This window comes from Lissotriton helveticus, chromosome 7, assembly GCF_964261635.1.
Source record: "Lissotriton helveticus chromosome 7, aLisHel1.1, whole genome shotgun sequence".
NCBI lineage: Eukaryota > Metazoa > Chordata > Amphibia > Caudata > Salamandridae > Lissotriton > Lissotriton helveticus.
In genome coordinates this window covers 1,422,041,098-1,422,067,923 of record NC_136068.1, presented here as the reverse complement: position 1 = coordinate 1,422,067,923, position 26,826 = coordinate 1,422,041,098, and the positions used below count along the sequence as shown (strand labels likewise).

At 50.9% G+C, this 26,826-nt stretch overlaps 2 protein-coding genes across 10 annotated transcripts in view; one reads left to right on the top strand and one right to left on the bottom strand.

Moving 5' to 3' along the window:
- Positions 1-26,826, bottom strand: part of SCO1 (synthesis of cytochrome C oxidase 1) — a 394,561-nt gene that overhangs the window by 163,642 nt on the left and 204,093 nt on the right. For 8 of the 9 annotated variants that reach the window (XM_078654747.1, XM_078654754.1, XM_078654755.1 and 5 more), the window contains one exon: positions 1,612-1,751. In XM_078654747.1, coding sequence (XP_078510873.1) covers positions 1,612-1,728 — 117 coding nt within the window. In that variant the 5' untranslated portion in view covers positions 1,729-1,751. Of the gene's footprint in view, positions 1-1,361; positions 1,578-1,611; positions 1,752-26,826 lie in introns of those variants that run through there. The other variant, XM_078654746.1, reaches the window with a different exon arrangement.
- The window catches only part of LOC144770321 (manganese-dependent ADP-ribose/CDP-alcohol diphosphatase-like), a 124,560-nt gene continuing 99,434 nt past the window's right edge, over positions 1,701-26,826 (top strand). Inside the window, exon 1 of the mRNA XM_078654745.1 lies at positions 1,701-1,760. The gene's annotated coding sequence lies outside the window, so the exon portion shown is untranslated. The remainder of the gene's footprint in view (positions 1,761-26,826) is intronic.

Here is a 26,826-nt window from a genome sequence, read left to right as displayed (position 1 = left end):
CTGGGTCTACAGCTGCCACCTTGTTGCCGAATGATTGACTTTCCTAATGAAAAGAACGGCCCACTTAAAATAAAGAATACCCCTGACAAAGTCACCCCTTGGTACCTCCACCCATGTTAACTACCCCAGGATCCCTGCAACACCTATCCTCTGAAAAAAACGAATCCATGTCCCATACCAGGGGACTCTAAAACCCCACCCAGTCAACTGGAAGTGCCACCATCCACGTGAAGCCCGCAGACATGCGTTTGCTCAGGTGGAAGCAGCCCAGAGCATCTTAACCTAACTGCGCAGCACCAGCCGTATCTTAGAAAGCGTACACTACTGTTCAGCACTCTCAGTCTATAGATTTTGAGTAAGAACCGGCTAGTGAAAAAAGTAAAAAGAACAGTTAGTCAAAAGCAAAAATGTCCAGTGGGATCAAATGGTTATAACTAATTTCCTACAGAAACTTATCTTGCCTTAGCAGCAGTAGACAACCCTCTTTCCTACATTGATAATGTAAGTCTGTAAACTGGCAGCCAAAGGTTTGTGCTGTTGGGGGCCGGGGCTACTTGTCCAGAGGACAAAATAAACATGATGAGCTGCTGTCCTAGACCCCAACTAATATGTCCTAGGCATGGGCTATAGAAATTTGCCAAATTTGCCAAAACCCTGAAAGACTAAGCTTTGTAAGTGTCCTTAGCTAAAAAGCAGCACTAGCTAATAATCAGGATACATGACGTGGAACCACTTGGTATTTATATCTTGACTGCAGTTAATGGTGTCACATGACATGGAACCACTTAGCATTTATGTTGTGACCTCAGAGTGCTATGTGTGGAGCATAATAAAAACAATCAACCCACTATGATCTTACATTTCGCAGTAAAATTCATATCAATTATCACAGTCACATCAAAGTGAAAGGAACTTCCTGAATGCTGCAGAAAAACAAAATTGCTGCTTTTGCAAAGATCTGGCGTGCAGGATGCTCAGCTTCATTCCTCTACTTCAAAACGGAATACATTTATACTGTGGATCAATTGTGCCTCAAAGCAGATAATTTAAAGCCAGACGCACAGTTGAAACATTATCTGGCCACGATCATATTAACTACATCTAACCCCTTGAAATGTCACACACCGGACTGAAAACGTAAGTAGCGCCCGCCACTCAATTAAAAAGTTTAGGTCACGCCAACATGTAGCCATCTAAGTCCTTCGTTTGTGCCCGTGTTCATAGCCAAGGTGCTCGCAGTCCTACGTCTATGTCTGGACCACCGTCACTAGCTACTCCTTCTTGTATGAGTCCACCTCACTCTATCCAAATACGTTGGTTAAGTTACCCCGATCGGTTGGCAAGGTGACGTATTTACTTACCTGCTCCTTTCGCACTGAAACCAGTAGAGGATACTGTTCTCTGTTTAAAGCGCTATACCAGCATCGTGGGGGTACCGCCAGATAAGAATGCCCTGCAGAACGCCGAGCCTGGCATAGTAAGAGACATTGGGAGCAGGCACCTAGCGCCGAACCAGTGCTTCGTAGCACCACCGCCATCCTGAAAACATATGAATGACCTACACTCATACGTAGAAACAATAGAAGGACTAGCATACATCAACATACTTACAAAGAGTTCGGCCATCTTAACCCTTAGTGTAATGCCGAGGAATGACAGATACGTAGTAGGCTCAGCGGCCATATCTGATAGGATCGAAACCTCGGGGTATCTTCTGTTCACCTTCATGCAGATGTCAACTTCGGGAGGGACTGTTTACAGTATGAAAATGTTAAATGTGTTGTAAAACTTTAGTTATGAAACAAAATACTTAAGGCTAGTATTTTACAAAACAATGATCTGGTGTATAGATGTTCGGAGACTAAAGCAGTTGTTCAGTCTTTGAATTTTGAAAGTAATCATTGCAGTGTGTTCGTTTTTTTTATTCTAACATTTCAACATTTTTAAATTCTAAAATTTAGGAACATTGTGATTAATATAACTGATAAAAAAAAGAGACAACCTTTGGTATAGTAGTAAGGTTTTGGCTGTAGAATTCTCATACCTAAATTCTTAATCCTAGTTTACCAATTTGTGTAATCTTGGTTACTTTAATTTATATACCTGTATCTACGTAGCTCTCTTTTTTGTTAAATGGAGATGGTGTATGTCGTGTCAATAATCACATGGATAAATGATGAACATAATAAGTTTAATCGTGGATAAAGAAGCACTCCCAGCAATACATCTGAAGGCAGTCAGCAGTAACTGCCCTTACAGTAACTGTATAGTGTGGAACGGCATGATAACATATCGTGCCGTGTAGCGAGACACATGTATTTAAAAGATAACAATTGCACGAGATACAATTGAAAGGAAATATATGCGCGAGAATAAACACGAGAAAGAGCGCATGCATACACAACACAGTAGTTTAGGTTTATACACTAGCATTACAGGCGTTTTTTTAAATCTAGCTAAAGCTTTACAATTCTCTCCATCTCTGTGTCTCTAGTGATTATTTTAATTCTCTGTCCTCTTTGAAATGACTTGCTATCTTTCATTCATTTACAATTTGGGAATAAGAAAGAAGAACATTTAGAAAAGAAATGGGAATTACATTTATTTATTAACATATTGAAATGGAGGACGATTTAAGCGAGAAAAAGCTATAATAAAGCTTTTTTTTCTTTAAAAATCGAATGTCACCAGCATAATTCAGGAGGTGTGCAGAACAGGTCGCTCCCCACCTGCCACACAGCTCCGCCCGTGCACCTGTGCCTCTCCCCTCGTGCTGCCACTCCGCTTCGAATTTGATCCTGCTGTTGCCCCATTGGTATTGTGCCTTCGTTTTTTGTGCCTGTAATTCTGTGATTCTTTGCTTACTGTACTGTATCTGTTTCTGCTCACTCGTCCTTTTGCATCGTATCCCCCTCCCCCATTCTCTTCAGATCCCCCTGCTGGTTTTCCCGCCGCTGCCCCCTTGCAGCCCGCGCCCCACACCATCCACTCGCCGCCCCGCTCCCGCCTCCCAGCTGCTCCTCCCTTCCTGCCTTAAATTTCGTCCGCTGCACTGCCGCGTGCAGCTGGCGCGCCAGGGACAAGCCTGTGTGAGCCCGTCTGTGCCTGGACCACGCCCAGCGCCAGAACCCCTGGACCCCGCGAACACCCGACACCAGACTCCACTACGACGCCAGGACCCTCCACGCACTCAATACCGGCCAAAACCACACCTGCGTCCAGGCCGCCCTGAAACTGACCCACGGACCTTTATCCTGCCGCACCTGCAATTTCACCTGCGACGGAGCCACCAAACCTCCAAGGACTGAACCCAACCACCTCTGCTGCATACTCCTCAACATCCGCTCCGCACGCAAACATGCCGTCGAGCTCTGGGACCTGCTCGACACCGCCGCCCCAGACGTGGCCTTCCTGACCGAGACCTGGTGGAACGACTCCTCGGCGCCCGACATCACCATAGCCATCCCAGATGGCTACAAGATCACCCGCAGGGATCGCGCCAACGGAATCGGAGGAGGAATAGCCATCGTCCACAAGACCACCCTCAAGGTCGCCACCCACACAGACGACACCCTCAACCCCGCCGAACACCTCCACTTCCGGATCCACACCGACCCCAACACCATCCTCAGAGGAACACTTGTCTACAGACCCCCCGGAACCCGAGCTCATTTCGGTGACTCCATCGCCGACCTTGCCAGCCCCCACGCACTCGCCTCCAAACTACATCCTCCTCGGGGACCTGAACTTCCACCTCGAGAACAATAACGACACCAACTACGCCACGCTGATCGCCAACCTCGGCCTCAGACAACTCGTCACCACACCCACCCATGCCGCCGGCCACACGCTGGATTCCGTCTTCTCCACAGGCACCCTCGTCGCCTTCGACCACACCACCGAACTCCACTGGACCGACCACCGCTGCATCCATTTCACCTTCAAGAAACTAACTACGCACCACTGCACCCAACTGCTGCCCCGCCGCTGCTGGAGCAAAGTCACCAAAGACCAGATGATCACCACCCTCGCCCAGAACCCACCTACCGACCCCACCAACCCAGACGCCGCAGCCCGCAACCTCAGACAGTGGATCAACGACTGCGCCAACACCCTCGCCCCGCTCAAGAAACCCTCCAACAGCCACGCCAGGAAGCTCCAGTCCTCCAAACGCGCATGCCGAAACTGGAGAAGATATGGCTCCACGAACGCGCACCGGACAGCAAAGCAGCCCACAAGGACGTCACCCGCAGACATCACTACCTCATCAGATTAACCAAGAGATCCTCCTTCAAAAACCGCCTGGATAACAACGCACACAACAGCAAGGAGCTCTTCAGCATCGTAAAGGAACTCTCCAACCCCAGCGCCAACGACATCCCGCCCTCACAAGAACTGTGCGACTCACTAGCCATCTTCTTCCACCGCAAGATCACTGACATCCACGGCAGCTTCAACACTACGACCGCCCTACTACGCCAGACTCCACCTCCCCTGTGAACACCACCAGCGCCAACCGCCTGACCTCCTGGTCCAACGTCAACGACGACGAGACATGTAAGATCATGAACTCCATCTACTCAGGTTCCCCGTCAGACCCGTGCCCACATCACGTATTCAACAAAGCAGACGCAGCCATCGCACCCCTCCTCAAGAAGCCCAAGGCGGACCCCAAGGACCTCAAGAACTTCCGGCCCTTGGGGGGCGTGGCTAAGCACGCAATGGCGGAGGTCGCACTAGGGTAGAGCTCCGTGCCAAGCTCCCCTTCCCTGAGCCGATTCTCCGCCACACTTCACTGTAGCCGCCCGAAACTGCAGGCGGACCCCCCCCCGGAACACTTCTCGGCAATCTGGCCGACTTTCACCTTGGGGCTCCGACGAGGCTGACTTTGGCCTCTCCTACGGCCCTCCTGCGGGACCTGCTGCCTCCCGGCCGGCGGGGCAATCAAGAGAGGACGCGGCTCGGGCCCAGCACACAGGCCCCGGCTGGCAAACCTCACCACACTGACTGCGGCTTCCTGGCCGACTGCCGCCGAGCTGGACACAGCCTCCGGCGGCCCCAAAAACACCTCACCTCGTTGCTGGACGCCTGCGAGGGGCCCGGACTGGAAGAGGAGCGGACGCCCGGCCCTCGCTTCGCGGCCGCCACACGCCGGATGCCCCGTGAGTGGCGCGAACTCGCTTGGTTTCCTGGCGACGCACCCGGGGCAGGCAAGACACGGAGGACACCACTGGTGAAGCGCTAGTAAGAGGGCGGACCCGGCTGACGGGGGCTCCTCGCCGGGATGCTGAACTGAGACCGGAGCCACCCGGTGAGTCCCTCTCGCGCCTACCGGCGTAGCGGAACCCACGCGGGGTGGCCACCTGGGACTTGCGTTGCGGGCCCGCTGCTCGCGGAAGGGCTGCCCGGCCCCCCCACTTAGTCGCCACACCACAATCAGCGGCAGACTGGCCGGCCCCCCGTGACGGAGGCCCACAACAGCGCGACTCGCCTGCGGGCTCCCCGCGGGGATAGCGGCTGCCTGGGGGACAGGGAGACACGCGAGAGGCCGCGACCTGGGCCTGGACCTGACGGCCGGATCTGCCCGCAGCACCTGGACCCTTTGGACCCACGCGCCGCACTGGCCCCCCCCCCCCGGCCTCCCGCTGCACCTGGGGCGGCGTGGTGAAACCGCGTTGGGAGAGGGCGAGGACCCTCCCCCGGCCATAACGACGACGGCCCCGGCCAGAGGGGCGGCTGCTGGCCGACCGACCCCCCGCCTGGTGGTGGCGTGATCCCGGAGGTGCTGCTGGAGCGGCCCAGGTGGAGGAGCTGCTGGCCGGGCGATCCTGCCCATGTCCGCAGGGGTGCGGACCCGCACCGGGACTGGTGGCGCCCCGCCGAAGGGAAAAACAGACAAGCTGCTAAATAAAATGGCCACCGACCTACTGACTGCGAGGCTGGACAGCGTGCTAGCGGCCATGGAGCGCATGGAACAGTCGCTCCAACAGACCAGAACTTCCCTAGAGTCCAAAATAGACGGTGTCGCCGTGGACCTGACCCACCTAAGGGATGACCACAGGAAACTGTCCGATCGGACCAAGACTCTGGAGGGTACGGTGAAGGAGATTGAACCCAAGGTCGCCCAGACGGACAGGCAAGTGCAAGACCTCCTGAACAGAGTGGAGTTCCTGGAGGATCGGGCCGAGGACGCGGAAGGGAGGGCGAGACGCAACAACATCAGGCTCGTGGGGGTCCCGGAAAAATGGGAAGGGAACCACCCTGCCCAGCATGTTGAAGACTGGCTTAAGACCCTGCTGCCCGAAGGCACGCTATCACCCTACTTTGTAGTGGAGCGAGCACACCGAGTGCCGACGAGGCCCCACACCACCGGCGCTAACCCGAGGCCGTTGCTCTTCAGGATACTGAACTATAGGGACCGGGACACGGTGCTGCGGGAAACTAGTCGCCTCGGCGAAATCCGAATAGACAATGCCGTGATAATGTTCTTTCCCGACTAAACTGTCCAAGTGCAACGTCAAAGGCACAACTTCATGGAGGTAAAGCGGAGACTCCGCACCGCAGGCCTTAAATATTCCCTGCACTTCCCAGCAAAACTGAGAGTGGTGGCAGGGGACAAGACCCACTTCTTCAACACCCCCGAGGAGGTCAGTGAATGGCTGGACGAGGGCACGGACACGGCACCCAGACAGGCACGGGGCAGGTGAGGCGAGGCCTAGATCGCGCGGGCCACGGCGCCGCCGCAGAAACAAAACACAGCAGTCTCAACGCCCGGGGGAGGGGTCGCGACACTCTCCCCCGATGGACCAAATGCTCCAGGAACAACAAGATGAGCTCCGGAGGGTCTCCCAGTTGAGTACTTCGCCATCCCAGGAAGCGGCCCTGCATGACGGCCAACAGACAGTCCCTAGCGATGACGATGAAGCCGTGTATGGGATTCCGAACTCTCAGATTTCAGTGGACCTGCCAGACGTCACACCGCAAACTACTGACCTATTTCATTGACTCCGTAAGAGTCATCTGTGAGGTGGCTGCCATGGCGGGGGGGATGGCGGCAGGAACTGACTGGACGCTGGGGCGCGGCTGATGCCCGATGCTGCTGGGGGCGTCTTCTCCCCCCCTGCCTGCCGCTTGGACAGTGGACAGCTGGAACAGTGAGTACTGCCCCAATGGCACTGATGGACACAGGGTGTGGTGGCGGTGGGGTTGTCTTTTGGCCCGTACTCATCCTATACCACCTCTGACCGCAGGCCACGGTCAATGGGGAGCCATTCCTGCAAGGGGCCCGGGAAACGCACCACATCTCATTATACCCTTCCTCTGCCGGGGCCGGCTTGGGCGGGGCCCCCCATGGGCCGACTGGCGCCACGTTCCGGAACGCTGATGGTGGCTGCCAGTTGCCTATCTCATATGGCTCAGGGAAGGATCTTGATCCCCTTCCTTGACTGAACATCTGAACTGCCGAGACTGTGCTTCGCACACGTTACCCCCTAGACTAGAAAGGTTGTCCCTATTGATCGAGAGTATGGACGGTGGCCCGTTTCGCCACTGCCCTTTTGGTATTTTAGTGGGGTTCACCCACCACTGGTTATTGTTGTTCCTTGTTTTTCCCCTCCCTAATGTCTTCCTGAACATTGCTGAGTGTACTGAGGAGGGTGGATGTGGGAGAGTTGGAAAAAGGGATGAGGTGGACCTTGGTGGGGCTGCTGCTCGTAGAAATGGGGGGGGGAGTTCACACTGCTAGAATGTCTGCGATAACGATCTGCACCTGGAACATCAGAGGCATGCACACACCAGCGCGCCGTTATCAAATATATTCCTACTTGAAAAGGCAGCAGGTGCACATTGCACTCCTGCTGGAAACACACTTATGCGGGGCGGAGGTGGCTGCGCTGCGTCGTAGATGGAGGTGACAACTGTATGCCACAGAGTACTCCTCGTTTGCCCGTGGGGCGCTACTGTGGGTGAGACCGGGCACTCCCTTCACAATGTCAGATGTCCTCACAGACCCGGAGGGGAGGTATGTATTGGTGAGGGGCCGCATGGATGGGCAACCAGTAGTTCTGGCGTCCATTTACTCTCCGAACACGGACCAGGGGGGCTTTCTGGCGCGCATATCGGAGAAGCTGGCGCCCTGGCACGGTGTCCCCTGGATACTGGGGGGAGATTACAATACGGTGCTGGATCCCATTTTGCACCGCTCGGCCCCACCCAGGCCGGACGCAACGTCTCTAGGAGCCACGAGAGCACTCACACAGTGGGCGGCACAGTGGGATTTAAAAGATGCATGGCGCGCACACAACCCCAACACCAAGATATACTCTTATTACTCAGGGGCGCACGCGCTACACGTCCTCCTCGACAGGTACATGGTGTCATCAGAAATGCTGCCGCACATCACTGATTCTCAATACCTTGGCCGGACACACTCGGATCATAATCCACACACGCTGCACATGGCCTGGGAACGCCCACATCCGCCCATCCCCACATGGCGTTTACAACCTGCCCTACTGCTAGATGCCCCCTTTCGAGACTCCCTGCAGGCCTGCGTAGCACAATACTTCACAGACAATTCGGGCACAGCGTCCTCCCCACGGGTAGAATGGGACGCCTTCAAGGTGGTGATACGGGGACACTGTCTGGGCACACAGGGGAGTATGCAGAAAACACTGGAAGCAGATCTCCGCAGGGTGGAGGCGGACCTGCTCCGCCGGGAGCAGGAAGCGGTGGCTGGGACGGGTGCCCACTTGAACGAGGCCCGAGTGGACCATGCGGCATTACTGGAGCGACTGAGACACATCAATTATGCGGCCACTCGGCGCGCGTACACCAACACAGCGACAAGCCCGGGAGATTACTGGCCTGGCTAGTCAGGCAGGAGAACCGCACGGAGCCGGTGTCCGCCATCCGAACAGTTGAGGGAGAGCTAGTGTACACACAGAGTAAGATACACCAAGCCTTTGTGGGGCACTACCAGGCCCTGTATAAGTCCCAGTTGAGGGTCTCCTCGGCGTTCATTTCAGATTACCTTACAGATGTACAACTGCCTTCCCTTACGAACGCGCAACAGGGGGACCAAGGAACACCATTCACCCAGGAGGAAATGCGCGAGGCCATCTTCGCCCTATCCAATGGCAAATCCCCTGGCCCGGATGGCTTACCTGCCGAATTTTTTAAAGCATGTTCGGACACACTGATCCCGGAGTTGCTCAAGGTTTATAACGCCGCGATCGAGGACTCGCCGCTCCCGGACACGCTTAATGAGGCCAGTCTGGTCTCGCTTTTGAAGCCAGGCAGGGATGAAACATGCATGGGGTCCTACAGGCCATTGGCCATGTTAAACACTGACTATAAAATCTTCACCTCCTTGTTGGCCAGACGCTTGGCCTTAGAGGTCCCAAAACTAGTGCATGATGACCAGAATGGTTTCATGCCAGCAAGGAGCACTTCCCGTAACATACGCCGCCTCTTCCGAGTTCAGGAAGCCGCCACGTTGCACTGGCCGAGATCGGGGTGTCTAGTTTTAGACCTTGAGAAGGCTTTTGACTCCGTGGAGTGGCCCTATCTGGGGGCGGTGCTGGACAGATGCGGCGTGGGCGATGCTTTCGCGGACATGGTCGGACTACTTTACCAGAGGCCCAGTGTCCGCGTGAGGACGGGCAGGTTGCTCTCGGAGGCGGTGCGGGTACGCAGAGGCACCCGACAGGGCTGCCCCCTGTCACCCCTTCTCTTCTCTCTGGCCATTGAGCCCCTGGCGGCACTGTTGCGGGACAGGGGAGCAGAATGGGGGATCCCGCTGGCTGACGGGGTGCACACAGTTTCGCTTTACGCGGACGACCTGCTGCTGTATGTGCGGGGTGGTACCGGGCGCGCTGTCAGACATTTTCCAGACCTTTGAAGAAGTATCGGGTCTCAAGGTCAACTGGACTAAGTCCGGAGTGTATTCGTTCAGTCCGGACCTGCGGGAATGTGATGTGCACCTCGGAGGCACTCGACTCACATGGTATCCCACCACGTTCAAGTACCTCGGAATGTATATATACAGGGATACGCAAAGCATATTGGAGGGCAACCTGGTGCGCGCTATCTCCTCGTTGCGGGCCCAGATGGCCTTCTGGAAGACTCTGCCACTGAATGTGCCCAGCAGGATCGCACTATCTAAAATGATAGCCCTGCCCAGGCTACTATACCACTTTGCAAACATCCCACTGTATGTCCCCACAAAGATATTCCGTGACCTGGAATCAATGCTCCGCAGCCTGATCTGGAACGCTGGGCGCCCCCGCGTGGCACTGGCGAAGCTGTACTCCCCGACTGCTGAGGGAGGGCTGGCAGTCCCTAACATGGAGCTGTACTACCTGGCCGCACAGCTACAATGGGTGATACACTGGCTTAGCGGCTCGCACCTTGACGACACGGCTACCGCTGACTATCAATGGATCCACTCGCAGGTTTGCGCCTTGTTTCACCCCCTGACCAAGGGACCCCGCCCTCTACCCCTGCACGTGGCTGTGGCCCGTAAATGCTTCATCCGTAGCCTAAAACTGACTCAGGAAGTCAGGCCATATGCCCCTGCACTCCCCCTGATGGGCACCCCACGGAGGGGTGGAACGGTGACACCACGTATTCTGGAGAGCTGGACTGTGGCTGGGGTAGAGACCATGGGCGACCTCTATGCGGATGGGGCCATGCTCCCATTTGCGGAACTGTCGGAGGGCACGGGTCTACCGGCTGGGCAATTCCTGCTCCACGCGTCCATACTGCGGGCATATACGGAGTCCTGGGGGGAGATCCAGGATGAGCCACGGATTCACCACCTAATGCAGTACCTGCATGTTATGGGCAACGGCTCCCACATCATTCGCTGGCTGGCGCAGGCCCTCCTCATGCACACACAAAGACCCACACAAACGATTAGGGACAAATGGGCGGCCCACCGCGGGAGGGATTGGGCGGATAAGGAATGGAACCTGGTTCTGGCCAGCCCCGTGAATATCCCACGTAACTCCCGCTTCCGGACCATTCAGTTGTACATACTGCACCAGGCATATTTATCGCCAGACAGAATCAACAGATACTTCATGACCAACACTGCCGCCTGTCCCAGATGTGACCTGCTAGGCGCAGACATCTTACACATGCTCTGGCACTGTCCCTCTCTAGTCACATACTGGGGGGAGGTGACATCTCTCCTGACACATAGCACAGGCCCGGGGTTACCACACACGTGGGAGGCTTGTATTCTTGGGCTATACAAAAGAACCAAACTCAATAAGACACAAGCTCGGTTCTAGGATCTAGGCCTCATCACAGCCAAACCACTGCTTACTAAACACTGGATACGAAGGGAACCGCCAATCCCCAAACACTGGTATGCATCCTTCACCAACTGGGCTAGAGCAGAAAGCACGGCACTACACCGGGAGGAGATAGTGGGCTTAAGGCAGTTCCCGATAGCACAACTCTGGGACGACATCCTGAGGTCCCTCCAGGGGGAGGGCACGACCAGAGGGCTCACATAGAGACCGCTGCGAAGGGATAGCACTGCTGGGGTAGTAGTGACGATGACAGGGATACAGGCTGTATCCCCCCCCACGACACCCGCCCGCCGGGAGCGCTGGAGATGTGGCGCCTGCGGCCAGTAGGCAGCCCGCCTCCCCCCCGGACGCCCTGGGCAGCGGCTGCGCCATACGTCCGACATGCTGGCTATGGGCACGGACGGCCACCCACACGAAGACTCACTACTCCACAACGGATTGAAACATACTCCCGGCCCCTCTCCGTGGCATCGCTCCCGCAAGTACACTCTCCCCTCCCACTCCCCATCCCACACATATCCCCATGTTCATTGTTTCGGACTCTTGTTTCCCAAACATAGCCATGACCTCCTTACACGCCACACCTGGAAGATGTACCCGGACACATGTCCGGCCACGAGACCGGACGCGGGTGGCGTCCTCCGAGAACACAGCGTGGCTATACCGTTCATCCGTTAGGCGCTTCACACAATCTGTCGACAGCCCGAGGGGCCCCACTGCTCTCAATGGCTGTCGCACGCTATGACAAAGGCAGACTATGCACATGCACTGCTAACCCCTACTCCATTGCCGCGCCCCCAAGGACTGACGCTCCGTTCTGTGGGTTTCAGTGTCATGGATGCCGGAAAAATACGCGATGGCGCAGCTAAAAGTTGGGACATACCGATGAGAACTGATCTGTTTTGTTTGCAGAGTTAAACTGTTTACTTATAAGAAAAAATGAAAAAATAAGACGTCACTTGCAGACATAACTGTATAATGAGCGCATGTGATACGTAAAATGTAATTAAAGTCTCATTCACTGAGGGTACAATAGATGGTACGGTGCACCTTTCTCTGCACTCCCCTACCCTCACGTTACATCGAAATGTTGCAGCCGGCCCACAGGGTTGTAGGCTTCGCTATATGTACTGCTCTATTGAATAATAATAAACGTCTTTAAAAAAAAAAAAAGAACTTCCGGCCCATCTCCCTGCTCCCGTTCCCGGCAAAGGTCATCGAGAAAATCGTCAACATGCAATTGGACGGCCACCTGGAAGACAACTACATCCAGACGAAACCACAGCACCGAGACAGCCCTCATCGCCTCTACAGACGACATCAGGCGCCAACTAGACAACGGAGAAACATCAGCCCTAATCCTCCTGGACCTATCAGCTGCCTTCGACACGGCCTGCCATCGCACTCTAAAGACACGCCTCCTAGAAGCCGGAATCTAAGAGAAGGCCCTTGACTGGACCACGTCATTCCTCTCCGGCAGAACCCAGAGCAACCACCTCCCACCCTTCCGATCAGAAGCCACCGACATCATCTGCGGCGTCCCCCAGGTCTCATCCCTCAGCCCGACGCTGTTCAACGTCTACATGGCACCCCTCGCACAAGTAGCCCGCCATCACGACCTCAACATCATCTCCTACGCCGACGACACCCAGCTCATCCTCTCCCTCACCAAGGACCCACATACCGCCAAAACCAACCACTTTGAGGGTATGAAGGCCGTCGCCGACTGGATGAGGAGCAGCCGTCTGAAGCTGAACTCGGACAAGACGGAGGACCTCATCCTCGGACCCACCCCCTCAGCCTGGGACGACTCCTGGTGGCCGACCACACTGGGAACAGCACCAAAACCCACGACCATGCGCGCAGCCTAGGATTTATCCTCGACTCCTCCCTCTCCATGTCCAAGCAGGTCAACGCCGTCTCCTCCTCGTGCTACAACATGCTCCGCAGGATTTAAAAGTGGATCCCGACCAAAACAAGAAGAACGTTGACACAGGCCGTCGTCAGCATCAGACTGGACTACAGTAACGCACTCTATGCAGGAATCCCAGCCAAACACCTAAGACGACGACAACGCATTTAAAACGCCTCCGCCCGACTGATTGTCAACGTCCCCCGCCACAGCCTCATCACCCCCCACCTGAGAGACCAACACTGGCTCCCCATCCGCAAGATGATCACCTTCAAGCTCCTCACCCACGCACACAAAGCACTCCACAACGCCGGACCAGCCTACCTGAACAGCAGACTCAGCTTCTACACCCCCACCCGCCAGCTCCGCTCCGCCAGCCTCGCCATCGCCGCTGTCCCCCGCATCCAACGAACAACCTCCGGCTGCAGATCCTTCTCCTTCCTCCTTCCAAGACCTGGAACACCCTCCCTACCCACATACGACAGACCCAAGACCTACTCGCCTTCAGAAGACTCATAAAGACCTGGCTCTTCGAGGAGTAGCTACACCCCCCCCTCCCCTCAGCACCTTGAGACCCTCACGGGTAAGTAGCGCGCTTTATAAGTAATGTATTGATTGATTGATATATTCAATTCTATGAGAACTTCTACAGCGCATGGCTACCTGAAAGCGTTCCATTATTGGTTGAGTCGTAGTGTTGCACATGGATGATTAGGGAACCAAACATGGAGGTTTTAGTTGGTAGGGAAAGAACAAGGATTTAAGCTGTTTCCTAAACAGTGTCTCCTTGTCTAGGTTTCTTAATTCAAAGGGTGATGAGTTCCAAAGTTTAGGGATAAGATGGGTGAACTATCTTCCTCCCATCTAGTTCAGGAATGAAACATGTTGGAATAATTTCTCAACTTTTATAAAGCCACAATTCTATGGCAGTGCCTGGAGGAAAGTATTCTACTTTGCCTTTCTTTACTTTTTATACAGCAGTTCTTGTCGATGTACAATCCGAAAAAACTACAAATTCCAACAGCAGGCACAATTAAGAACAAAATAATACAAATCTCAATATCTAACTACATAGCCCAAACATTATAATATAATGAAACACTCCGTCTCTCATGCTGCTGCTTCAGTCAAGTTATACCTTTCCCTTTCTTTAAGGTTTGAGTGGTTATTAGCCTTTAACATGTTTTTCTCTCCATGCACCTCATTGGTGTGTCATTGCCTGGCCTCTAATTGCTCAGTGTCTGTATATTTTCTTTAGATAAACAGAGTTCAACTGGCTCAATACTATCAAACATGAATGAAAAGGAGCATACGATTATATAATCAGTTTAGCTCAATTCACAGCATTATAACAAATTACATGCAGTTCTATATCCACTTACGTTAATGTCCAATCAAATTCTCCAGGAGTCTTATATGTCAGTTTCAATCCTTTCTAATGAAGTTTTTTTATTATAACAATTGCACATACACCTAGTCAACGCGTTTCATCCATTCTGACTGAGGGTGTGAAGTTATCTAATGACCATTGGTATGCATATAGAAGTTAACCCAAGGGTTTATCTGGCACAGTCACGTTGGCATGTAACGAGGAGCATAAGACTCATAATATGTCACCTTAAGCGCTACTCATAAGCGCTCTAATGTGTAGGTTGTAGAACAAGGGGAGCTTGGCCCTTAGAGGACAAGTGGGGAGGCTGGGCCTAAATATAGTAATCAAACAAGAGTGCCTCTCACTTTTCAATTACAGCCAAAAATCAGGGCAGGTTGAAGACGCTATTTGTCATTTTCAACACGGTATTTTTATTTATACCAGTTACTTTTGTAGTTTGTTGAATATTTGTCGTACACAACATATGATAAGCAGAAAAAGACCTGTACAAAGCATCAATTTTAAACAGAGTTTAAATTATTCATTGTGACAAATTGCCAAAATTACACGTGGACCTAAATGTGGTCAACAGATAGAAACATTAAACATATATGACAAAGTACATAGTGCAACACATATTTACATCAGTGCAAAATTTGATTAAAGCAAAGAACTAGCAAAAAAGGGAAAGATTAGAAAAAAGGAGCGCGAAAATGAATTCGAGACTCTATTTTATCGTCAGCAATGGCTTGAATTTGAATTGTCCTTTTCTAATTCGCCGACGCGTTTCGAATCCAGAGATTAACTGTCAGGATTCTCATCAGGGCATAGTTAATCTATCTGTGAATTTAAGAAAAAGGAAAGGTTTGAGTGTAATGATTTGACGTGGAGACAACACTCCTTATGCTGTGACAATCAGCTGTGACCTACCGCTTTTAGAAAAAACTGATTCCAGCAGGGAAATAAAGTGCAGACTTGCAAGTGGGTCCAAGTGTGGAGCGCCTACAATTGGAAAGAACGGGCATTATAGCACAAACCGGACATTTGAATGCTACCACTTAGAAAATGATAATGAATCACCGCTAAGCGTACCGTCATTAGTTTCAAAGTCGATCAGAACGGCTGCTTGTTGCGGGATGAAGGATCCGCTGCGTGCTCGCAGTCGAGGAGGGGGCAGTGGCGCTGTGTACAAAAAAGTAATTATATATCGGCACTTGTGAGCTAAACCTGGGTCTTTAAACAGTTCCCTTCCGACAAGCGGGAATAATACCTTTTGCGCTTGCCACTGTGTAGGTCCACAAGGGGATCCTGTTGTCTGAGGGGACGTCTTGGCGAAGTCGACGTGTTAAGGTTTGGTGGACGGGCTCCAATTCCGCTAAGGAAAAACGGAGTTGTTGTTAGTCTCCAGCAAGCCTCAGTGCTTACGAGCGCGCTGGGACGCGGCACTGTGCCGCAGGAGCATTGCTTACCTCGTAGTGATTCTGTTGGCGGCTCACAGCATTCTGTCTGGTCTCTCAAGATGGATGCTGCTGTGGTTGCTATGGCAATGAATCATTGAGGGATCGCTTTGCATTATGGGATTTGTGGTTTGTGCAAATGTCAATTATTAATTGGGGAAAAAATCCATGTTACATTAAAACGTACTGAGACGCGACCGAGTCGGTCGTCAGGAAAACAAGACACCATTGGATTAGAGTCTAGCGACTTCAGACAAAGTATTGAGGCCCCTCTGCACACTGTTAAATTTCAATATTAGGTAAGCTTCTGTTTTCAAAAGCGTCCTATCTACATCCACATTACTTTGTGCCGGGCGTAGTGTGTACAACACTGTCCATTTGAGATGATTAGCGTCATGGCTGGCATTTATGAAGTGCTCCACCATGGGGGCAGTCATGATTTTATTCTTGATCCAGGATCGATGTTGGCAAATGCGCGTGTTCACTTGTTGTGTAGTTTTGCCGATGTAAATCAGATCACAGGGGCACTGGACCAGGTAAACAACATTCCTGGTCTTACAATTTGAAAAATCCGAATGCTTCCATCTGGTAGTCCCATGTTGGAACTCGTCCCCCTCGATAGTGTTTGGGCATACAACACAGGTGCCGCACTTATGGTGCCCTGTGATTGGTTTGAGATTCCATTGACTGAGAAGGTCACTTTTCTTTTTTGGTAAAGTGACGTCCGCCCTCATGATATGTTGGCCTACATTTTGATTCCTCTTGTAGGCAAACAGAGGATTGGATAGTGGGCAGTCTAAATTCGCCAATAAGTGCCAATTGCTCAGCACTGTTTTTCTCAATTTGTGGGTGTCTGGTCCAAAGGTGGTGACACAGACCAACCTTTCAAGCGTGGGTTTGGGCCGTACTTGCAGTAGAGTTTCACGAGGGGTAAAGCGTGCTCTTGTTAGGGAGTGCTTAAGTAATTTTTTAGGGTACCCCCTCTCCTGCATTTCTTGGCAAAACGTCTCAGCATGAGACGTGAAGTCCCTCAGGTTCGAACAGTTCCTCCTAATGCGCAACAATTGCCCATATGGAAGGTTAGATTTCAAGTTCCTGGGATGAGCACTCTTATGGTGCAAAATAGTATTTCTGTCTGTGTCCTTTTTATGAAGAGAGGATTTCAATACTCCATTGATATTGATGATCTCTACATCAAGGAAGGTCATCCTTTCGTTGCTTTGTGCCATCGAAAATTTGATATCAGCATGCCGGTTGTTGAGCCAGTCATGGAAAGCTACAAGGTCAGTCTGGCTCCCCTGCCACAGGAGCCAGACATCATCTATGTAGCGGAGCCATTGTAAGATGTGCTGTTTAAAGGGATTATTGCTGTCAATGAACATCTGTTCGTACTGCGCCATATACAGCACGGCCATTTCTGGGGCATAAGGGCACCCCATCGCGGTGCCCTTGACCTGCATAAAGAACTCCCCATTAAATGAAAAGTAGTTCTTCTTTAATGCGGGCCCGTGAAAAATACTTAGCAGAAGGCAACAAACAGGTAAACAATGTAACCTGGTATAGACGCCTTCAAGAAGATCCGACTAAGGAGATTCAAAGACTAATTGCAGACACATTACAGAATGGCTTAGACGGTGGGTTTCTGGGCAAGAAAGAGTATGATTATTTACTAAGGAAACACCCAAGAACTCCGGTGCTTTACCTCCTGCCAAAAATCCACAAGAGCCTCCAAGATCCCCCGGGACGCCCAATCGTGTCCGGGTGCGACTCATGTCTTGAGCCCTTATCCCAGTATGTGGATTTCTTCTTGAAACCTTTCCTAAAGACGGTCAAATCTTATTTACGAGACACGACTGACTTTCTCCTCAAGGTTGAAGACACAGCGTTCAACCCAGAGACCCAACTGCTAGTCACAATGGACGTCACCTCTCTGTATACACAGATCCCGCAAGAAGAAGCACTAGAGGTGATGGAAATTTACCTGAACCAGAGAGAGAGGCCCCACCAAGTACCCACATGGTTCATTCTAAGACTGGCCGAGATTGCATTAAAGAAGAACTACTTTTCATTTAATGGGGAGTTCTTTATGCAGGTCAAGGGCACCGCGATGGGGTGCCCTTATGCCCCAGAAATGGCCGTGCTGTATATGGCGCAGTACGAACAGATGTTCATTGACAGCAATAATCCCTTTAAACAGCACATCTTACAATGGCTCCGCTACATAGATGATGTCTGGCTCCTGTGGCAGGGGAGCCAGACTGACCTTGTAGCTTTCCATGACTGGCTCAACAACCGGCATGCTGATATCAAATTTTCGATGGCACAAAGCAACGAAAGGATGACCTTCCTTGATGTAGAGATCATCAATATCAATGGAGTATTGAAATCCTCTCTTCATAAAAAGGACACAGACAGAAATACTATTTTGCACCATAAGAGTGCTCATCCCAGGAACTTGAAATCTAACCTTCCATATGGGCAATTGTTGCGCATTAGGAGGAACTGTTCGAACCTGAGGGACTTCACGTCTCATGCTGAGACGTTTTGCCAAGAAATGCAGGAGAGGGGGTACCCTAAAAAATTACTTAAGCACTCCCTAACAAGAGCACGCTTTACCACCCGTGAAACTCTACTGCAAGTACGGCCCAAACCCACGCTTGAAAGGTTGGTCTGTGTCACCACCTTTGGACCAGACACCCACAAATTGAGAAAAACAGTGCTGAGCAATTGGCACTTATTGGCGAATTTAGACTGCCCACTATCCAATCCTCTGTTTGCCTACAAGAGGAATCAAAATGTAGGCCAACATATCATGAGGGCGGACGTCACTTTACCAAAAAAGAAAAGTGACCTTCTCAGTCAATGGAATCTCAAACCAATCACAGGGCACCATAAGTGCGGCACCTGTGTTGTATGCCCAAACACTATCGAGGGGGACGAGTTCCAACATGGGACTACCAGATGGAAGCATTCGGATTTTTCAAATTGTAAGACCAGGAATGTTGTTTACCTGGTCCAGTGCCCCTGTGATCTGATTTACATCGGCAAAACTACACAACAAGTGAACACACGCATTTGCCAACATCGATCCAGGATCAAGAATAAAATCATGACTGCCCCCATGGTGGAGCACTTCATAAATGCCAGCCATGACGCTAATCATCTCAAATGGACAGTGTTGTACACACTACGCCCGGCACAAAGTAATGTGGATGTAGATAGGACGCTTTTGAAAACAGAAGCTTACCTAATATTGAAATTTAACAGTGTGCAGAGGGGCCTCAATACTTTGTCTGAAGTCGCTAGACTCTAATCCAATGGTGTCTTGTTTTCCTGACGACCGACTCGGTCGCGTCTCAGTACGTTTTAATGTAACTTGGATTTTTTCCCCAATTAATAATTGACATTTGCACAAACCACAAATCCCATAATGCAAAGCGATCCCTCAATGATTCATTGCCATAGCAACCACAGCAGCATCCATCTTGAGAGACCAGACAGAATGCTGTGAGCCGCCAACAGAATCACTACGAGGTAAGCAATGCTCCTGCGGCACAGCGCCGCGTCCCAGCGCGCTCGTAAGCACTGAGGCTTGCTGGAGACTAACAACAACTCCGTTTTTCCTTAGCGGAATTGGAGCCCGTCCACCAAACCTTAACACGTCGACTTCGCCAAGACGTCCCCTCAGACAACAGGATCCCCTTGTGGACCTACACAGTGGCAAGCGCAAAAGGTATTATTCCCGCTTGTCGGAAGGGAACTGTTTAAAGACCCAGGTTTAGCTCACAAGTGCCGATATATAATTACTTTTTTGTACACAGCGCCACTGCCCCCTCCTCGACTGCGAGCACGCAGCGGATCCTTCATCCCGCAACAAGCAGCCGTTCTGATCGACTTTGAAACTAATGACGGTACGCTTAGCGGTGATTCATTATCATTTTCTAAGTGGTAGCATTCAAATGTCCGGTTTGTGCTATAATGCCCGTTCTTTCCAATTGTAGGCGCTCCACACTTGGACCCACTTGCAAGTCTGCACTTTATTTCCCTGCTGGAATCAGTTTTTTCTAAAAGCGGTAGGTCACAGCTGATTGTCACAGCATAAGGAGTGTTGTCTCCACGTCAAATCATTACACTCAAACCTTTCCTTTTTCTTAAATTCACAGATAGATTAACTATGCCCTGATGAGAATCCTGACAGTTAATCTCTGGATTCGAAACGCGTCGGCGAATTAGAAAAGGACAATTCAAATTCAAGCCATTGCTGACGATAAAATAGAGTCTCGAATTCATTTTCGCGCTCCTTTTTTCTAATCTTTCCCTTTTTTGCTAGTTCTTTGCTTTAATCAAATTTTGCACTGATGTAAATATGTGTTGCACTATGTACTTTGTCATATATGTTTAATGTTTCTATCTGTTGACCACATTTAGGTCCACGTGTAATTTTGGCAATTTGTCACAATGAATAATTTAAACTCTGTTTAAAATTGATGCTTTGTACAGGTCTTTTTCTGCTTATCATATGTTGTGTACGACAAATATTCAACAAACTACAAAAGTAACTGGTATAAATAAAAATACCGTGTTGAAAATGACAAATAGCGTCTTCAACCTGCCCTGATTTTTGGCTGTAATTGAAAAGTGAGAGGCACTCTTGTTTGATTACTAATGTGTAGGTTGGCATATTCAACTATACACATACTTTTATCTAGACACCTTGGTGCAATACATATTGATTATGGATTAACATAGATGTCGCTACCACTAAACCCATCTGATTCAGCAGGGGCGATATAATGAACTCTTCAGTTGTACACCCGCAAATGCATGTCACATGTGCATGTTTCGTTTTTTGCATGCAGCAGGAGGACCGCTTCAGATAAACCTACAGCATGTCTGACTAGTGCTATGGGACACTGGTGTAGCAATTGAATTGGTGCTTTTAACATATGAGAATAGCAACTGGCGGCGACAAGGCCCTAATAGATGAAATAGCTCAGATGTGTCACGCCAGGTGCACAAGAAGGGCATTGGTGGATATGTGTTTTATCGAATGTGAAAATGCTAGCCTTATGTTTTTTAATCACAGAGTTCATTTGTTTCTTCGAAGACCTTTGTTTCATGACCGTGAAGGCATTTGTGGAATTGTTCATCATTAGACAATAATGGTCCATACAAGTGCGTAACGATACACATCCTAGTTAACTTGATATAGTCTGCACCTTTTTAATGGTTATCCCTGGGACTCGCCCGTGGTGACACACTAGTCCCAATCTCACTGGGTGTTTTTTACTCATGGCATTAGATAGATTGGAACACGTTCTTGTGACGCATGCACAGGAGTTGTAGAGCGTTAAAGGCAAGGGCCACCCATTCACGGGTAATGATCCCAAGCATGGACGATAACTACATGGTTTAGAATAACTGTCTGTATATAATTATTAATGACTTATTAATTTTCTTGCAATGGTCAATCAGGCTGATGTTATGCAAAACTCATACAGCTAGATTCATCAAGCTTAAATCCGCTCGCAAAGGGGCAGATTCTCAGAATCTGCCCCTTTGCGACCGGTATTTTTGCATTTGGGATGCATCATCCCAAATGCAAAAGTCGATAATTAAGAATTCGCTAAATTGCTATTCTTTGCATTTAAGGAATCTCAAATTGAGATTCCTTAACTGCAATGCATGAAAGTGAAAAAAATAGCGAATTCGCTATTAGGGCACGCAAATTACCATGAAGTACAACTTCGTGGTAATTTGCAAAAACTTTGAAAAATGCACTAAAGTGCATTTTTCAAAGTTTCATGTTGCGCACACATCAATTTCAGGGGTGCAACAGGGTGTCCTTTGGACACCCCTGCACCCTTGAAATCACAATCTCAATTTGCGAATCGCTAATTGCGATTAGCAAATTGAGATTGTCTTCCCATTCATTCCTATGGGCCTCTAGGCCCATAGGCATGAATGGGGAGATATTCCTTAATTGCGACTCGCAATTTGCAAGTCGCAATTAAGGAATTATTAGAAATCGCTATTTTTTTTGTGTTATGTTATGTTATGTTAAAATGGGACTTATATAGCGCAACGGCTACTCCAAAGGAGTGTCCCGGCGCTTTGAGCTCCAGACCTAAAAGGAGAACTAGATAACATAACAGTAAAAGAGCAGGGGCCCAAAAGAGGGGACAAATTATCCAGCGAACAACCAGGTTTTTAAGTCTTTCCTGAAGACAAGCAGATTTGCGGTGTTTCGCAGGGACACCGGTAGAGAATTCCATAGCTGAGGAGCAAGGAAACTAAAGGACCGGCCGCCTAGCCGAGCCTTTTTGATGCGTGGCACCCGAGCCAACGCCAGAGCTTCTGACCTGAGGGATCGCGCAGGTCGATAAAAGTCCAGCCTCCTCTGAAGATATTTGGCACCATTGCCATGCAAGGCTTTATGGGCAAGAGTCATGGCCTTGAACAGTATCCTTTTCCGCACCGGAAGCCAGTGAAGGGATACAAGGAGATTGGAGGCACTAGTGCGGCGGTGCAGGCCAAAAATTGCACGCGCAGCAGCGTTCTGAGTGACCTGCAAACGCTGGAGGAGGTATTCAGGCAAGCCCAGATATAGGACATTTGCATAGTCCAATCTGGACCCTATGAGTGCCTGAACAGTGATCCTCCGATGTTGCTCCGAGAGAAGGGGAAAGAACTTGCGCAGCATTCTAAGAATCCCAAAACATGTTCCCGTGAGAGTAGAAACCTGGGATTTGAGCGAGAGCTCGTTGTCAATTTTAACTCCCAGGTTCTTAGCCCACTTAGAGGACTGAGTGGGAGGGAACATGTCAGCAGGCCACCATCCCTGCCAATCTGGTTCCGATGGGCATCCGAAGAATAGTATTTCAGATTTGTCCGAGTTGCACTTCAGGCTGTTGTGCGAGAACCAGCTAAAAACAGCCCCAAGGCACTCGCGGATCCTTTCTCCATCGAAATCTTCGCTCTTACGACAGGTGAAGAGGAGCTGGGTGTCGTCAGCATAAGAGACGATCCGGGCCCCATAGGACTCCGCCAATGTCGCCAGAGGGGTCATAAGGATGTTAAATAGAGTGGGGCTCAATACAGAGCCCTGAGAAACTCCGACTCCCAGTGGCGGCATCTCGGCGGATCCGGGTGGGACCCAGACCGTCTGGCGGCGGTTGGCCAGAAAGGAACAAAACCAGTTGAGCACCGTCCCCCCTAGCCCGATGTCATGGAGCCTAGTGAGGAGATCCTCATGGGGGACGGTGTCAAACGCCGCCGACAGGTCTAACATCACTAACATCACCCTGCCTCCCGTGTCCAGCACCTCTTTAACGATCTCCGAGACTTCCAGGAGCGCCGTCTCGGTGCTTAAGTTGGAGCGAAAGCCCGATTGGGAATCATGAAGTAATTCATTAGACTCCAGGAAGTTGGAGAGCACGCTGTGCACGTGTTTCTCCAGGATCTTAGTCAGTGCTGGAAGGAGCGAGATCGGCCTATAGTTAGAAGGTGCCTCTGGGTCAAGATTGGACTTCTTGATCAGGGGGATAACCATGGCTTGCTTCCAGGCCTGGGGCAGAAAGCCCTGACTCAGGGACAGATTAAGGATGGGATTGGCTATGGGGTTGATGGCGTCTGCCATTTTTGCTAGAAATTTTGCTGGGCACGGATCTAACGGTGAGCCCGATTTAAGGTTCCTCATCAAGGCTAAGGATGTAGCAGCCGCAATGGGAGGAAAGTCTAGCAAAGTTGGACCTGGAGGAGACAGAGAGGTTGTCTCAGTCGGCACCGCAGACACAACATCTGGCGCTCTCAACGGGAACGAAACCTGGATTTGCCTGATTTTGGTGGTAAAAAAGTTGGCAATAGTATTAGCCCAGGTCTCCACAGGAGCACCCTGAGTAGAGATGGACCGGGGGCTGGTGAATTCACGCACAATTGAGAAAATCTCTTTACAGGAATTAGCTGCGTCATCAATCCTTTTGGCGAAATAACATTTCTTGCTCTGAAGGACTAGATCATGGTATGACTTCATCATGATTCTATATCGTTGTTTAGCCTCCGGCTCGTACTGGGCTCTCCAAGCCCGCTCAGCAACTTTGCAATGCCTACGGGCGTGGGCTAGTTCCTCCGTAAACCAGGGGGCAGAGACCCGCAGGGCAGCGGACCTGGGTGGACCTTGTGATTTCTTGATGCATAGCATTTTGCTATTCCTTAATAGCGAATCGGTATTTTTCGCTATTAAGGAATAGCAAAATGTGCTCTTGATGAATCTGTGGGATAGATTGGTGTTTTTATAATGATTTTTGTAATTGTGCATGTGCTCATTATGTGTGTTTCAGCTGTGACGATTATTTAGTATTAGGATTAGAGAGGATCCCTGTTAAGCACGTTTCACTTTGTTGATTGTTTTGCACAAATTGAGTTGTGGATTAGTCCACAACAATGTAAATAGGGCATTTAAAGCGCAATGGGTATATTAAGTGCAATAGGATTTTTTTAAAAGGGTCCAACTGTTGATTTGTGCTGGTTAAAATCAGTTTCACTTTGCAGTTTTGAATATATGACTACGATTTTAGCTGGATTTTAAACGTTTAAAAAAATTATCTTTAGTTTTACCGTTTCATGATAATGTAGGAATGCCATATTGTAAGTTTCAATTAACTGAACAATAAAGCATCTACTACTACTTCTACATGGTTTTGAATAACTATCTGTGAGCTTAACCAACCACGGTGGTCGGGCTAGGTTGATTGTAGACAACCAGTTTACTGAGTTGTCAGTAGTGGAGTTTAATTTGTACGTTGTCTAGATTAATACAGGCTCCATTTATTGATGTAGGCTTACCCTTGAAGTAAATGATACACCAGTGGAATTCTCCCTTTTTGGGTGTAGTCGGTCCATAGATGTGGTGTTTGGACTTGAGATTGCTAAAAGTTGAGGTGCTTATTGACTGATGAGGAATCTGGAAATGAAGTCTATGTTTAAAGCTGGTAATGGACTTCCTAGGATTCAGGATTCATTCAGCCTTTCCTACCCTCAACTGCAACCTTCTTCTATACAAGTGTTATTCTGGGTCCTCTATAATACAGAGCCCTCCATAGATTGAAAATAGCTCATGTACAGAAAGGTCTTTCTTATTTAGGCTTGATTTCTCTATTTGCCGAAGCCAGGCTGGAACTTGAGTGATGGCTTCAACATATGGAAATGCTGAACGGGAGAGTGATCTTTTGACCCACACGGGCCTGGTCATCAAATCAATGTCAGCAGGACTCGTTGGAGGACTCAATGCAGATCTATGTCCAAAATAGGGAAGGGATCTCATCTAGGCTCAGACGAAATGTGAATTATACAAACATTTGTGTAATTTCAGGAGTTTTGCATTATGCTTTGCATGCTAAATTTCCAAAAGAATGCCATTATGCCATGTCACGTAAATACTCTATTTGTGGCAAAAGTTTACAGCGAGTGCATGACAATAATGTGAGCAGCCAAAATGTCATTGGCTTTTGTTGGCAGCATTTGTGGGGTTTACCACAAAATGCATCCTCACGGAGGGGCGTGGCCAAGATGGCGACCTGAGCGGTAGCAGGATCTCGAGGCACCCCGCTCCGGACCCCCTTTCTCGGCCTTAACTGTGCTTCAGCACCCCAAATTCGGCGAGCATATAGTTCGAGGGTGGGCTTGTCCACTGGTGCCCAGCCCACGAGTAGTTTGGAGTGCTGGGTCCGGCCGAACGACCGAGGCTGTAATTGGTGGCTGGCGGACGCAAAATGGCGGCCATCTGACGGAGGTGCGGAAAGGCGACTGTCTGACCACCCGAGGGCGCCACTCTGAAGCTGCCGATACTCTTCCTGACGGCCAGGGACGCCGCCGGCCCGGAAGTGATGCGTCCCCGGGACAGCGGGTGTTTGCTGCGGTCTCTCTTGGGTCGCCGCAGGGACCGCGGTCCCGGTACCTGGGCCCACCAAGTGGAGGTGGGCCGAGCGCTACCCAGCAGACGTCGGACTACAGCGATCTCCTGGGGCTGGGGAGTCCGGTGGTGGGGGAGCTGAGGTGGTGAAAGCCGGCAGAGGGTGGTCTGGTAGCGAGGCCCCTGAAGACTCTGGGGGATTGTCGCGGAAGGGCTCCCGGCCTGCCATGGAAATCAAAGCCCTGGCACCCGGGCCTACGGCACGGAGGGGGATCGGGCGATTCCTGGTAGCCGCGTGACACTAACAACCCCCTAGGGCTGGGGTGCCCTATGGGGAGAGCGCTGAGGCTTCCTGCAGCAGACGCACGGGTGAAGGCTGACCGCTGGAGCCCGGGAGGTGACACCCCGGGGGCTCCCTGGTGAGAGCCACGGCCCTCCGGCCTGCCGGGAAAATCGAGCCCCCGGCGCCCAGGCCTACCCAGTGGAGGTGGGCCAGACAGTGACGATCCCCAGGAGCGGGGGCAACGATTGGTGAGTGACGTCGGGGCCCTCTTGCAGTGAGGGCCTCAGGAACTGCCTGTGACCACTGTGTGGGAGGATAGCAAGTGAGGCCTCCAGCGGCAGCGCAACTTCGGACCGGGATCGGTGGGCCTAACATAGCCTCCGCTGCAGCTGCGTCCCCGCGGGGTAGGGGGGCTCGCTCCACAGCCATTCCCACATCCGCACCAAAAGCCACTCAGGAGGACACTGGGACGTCTGCAGTTTCGCTCATCCGTGGACTGGCCCGGACGGGGCGCCCGGCCCCGCCTGCGGGAGCAACACCCATAGGTGCAGTGGGGGTGTACCGGGGCGAC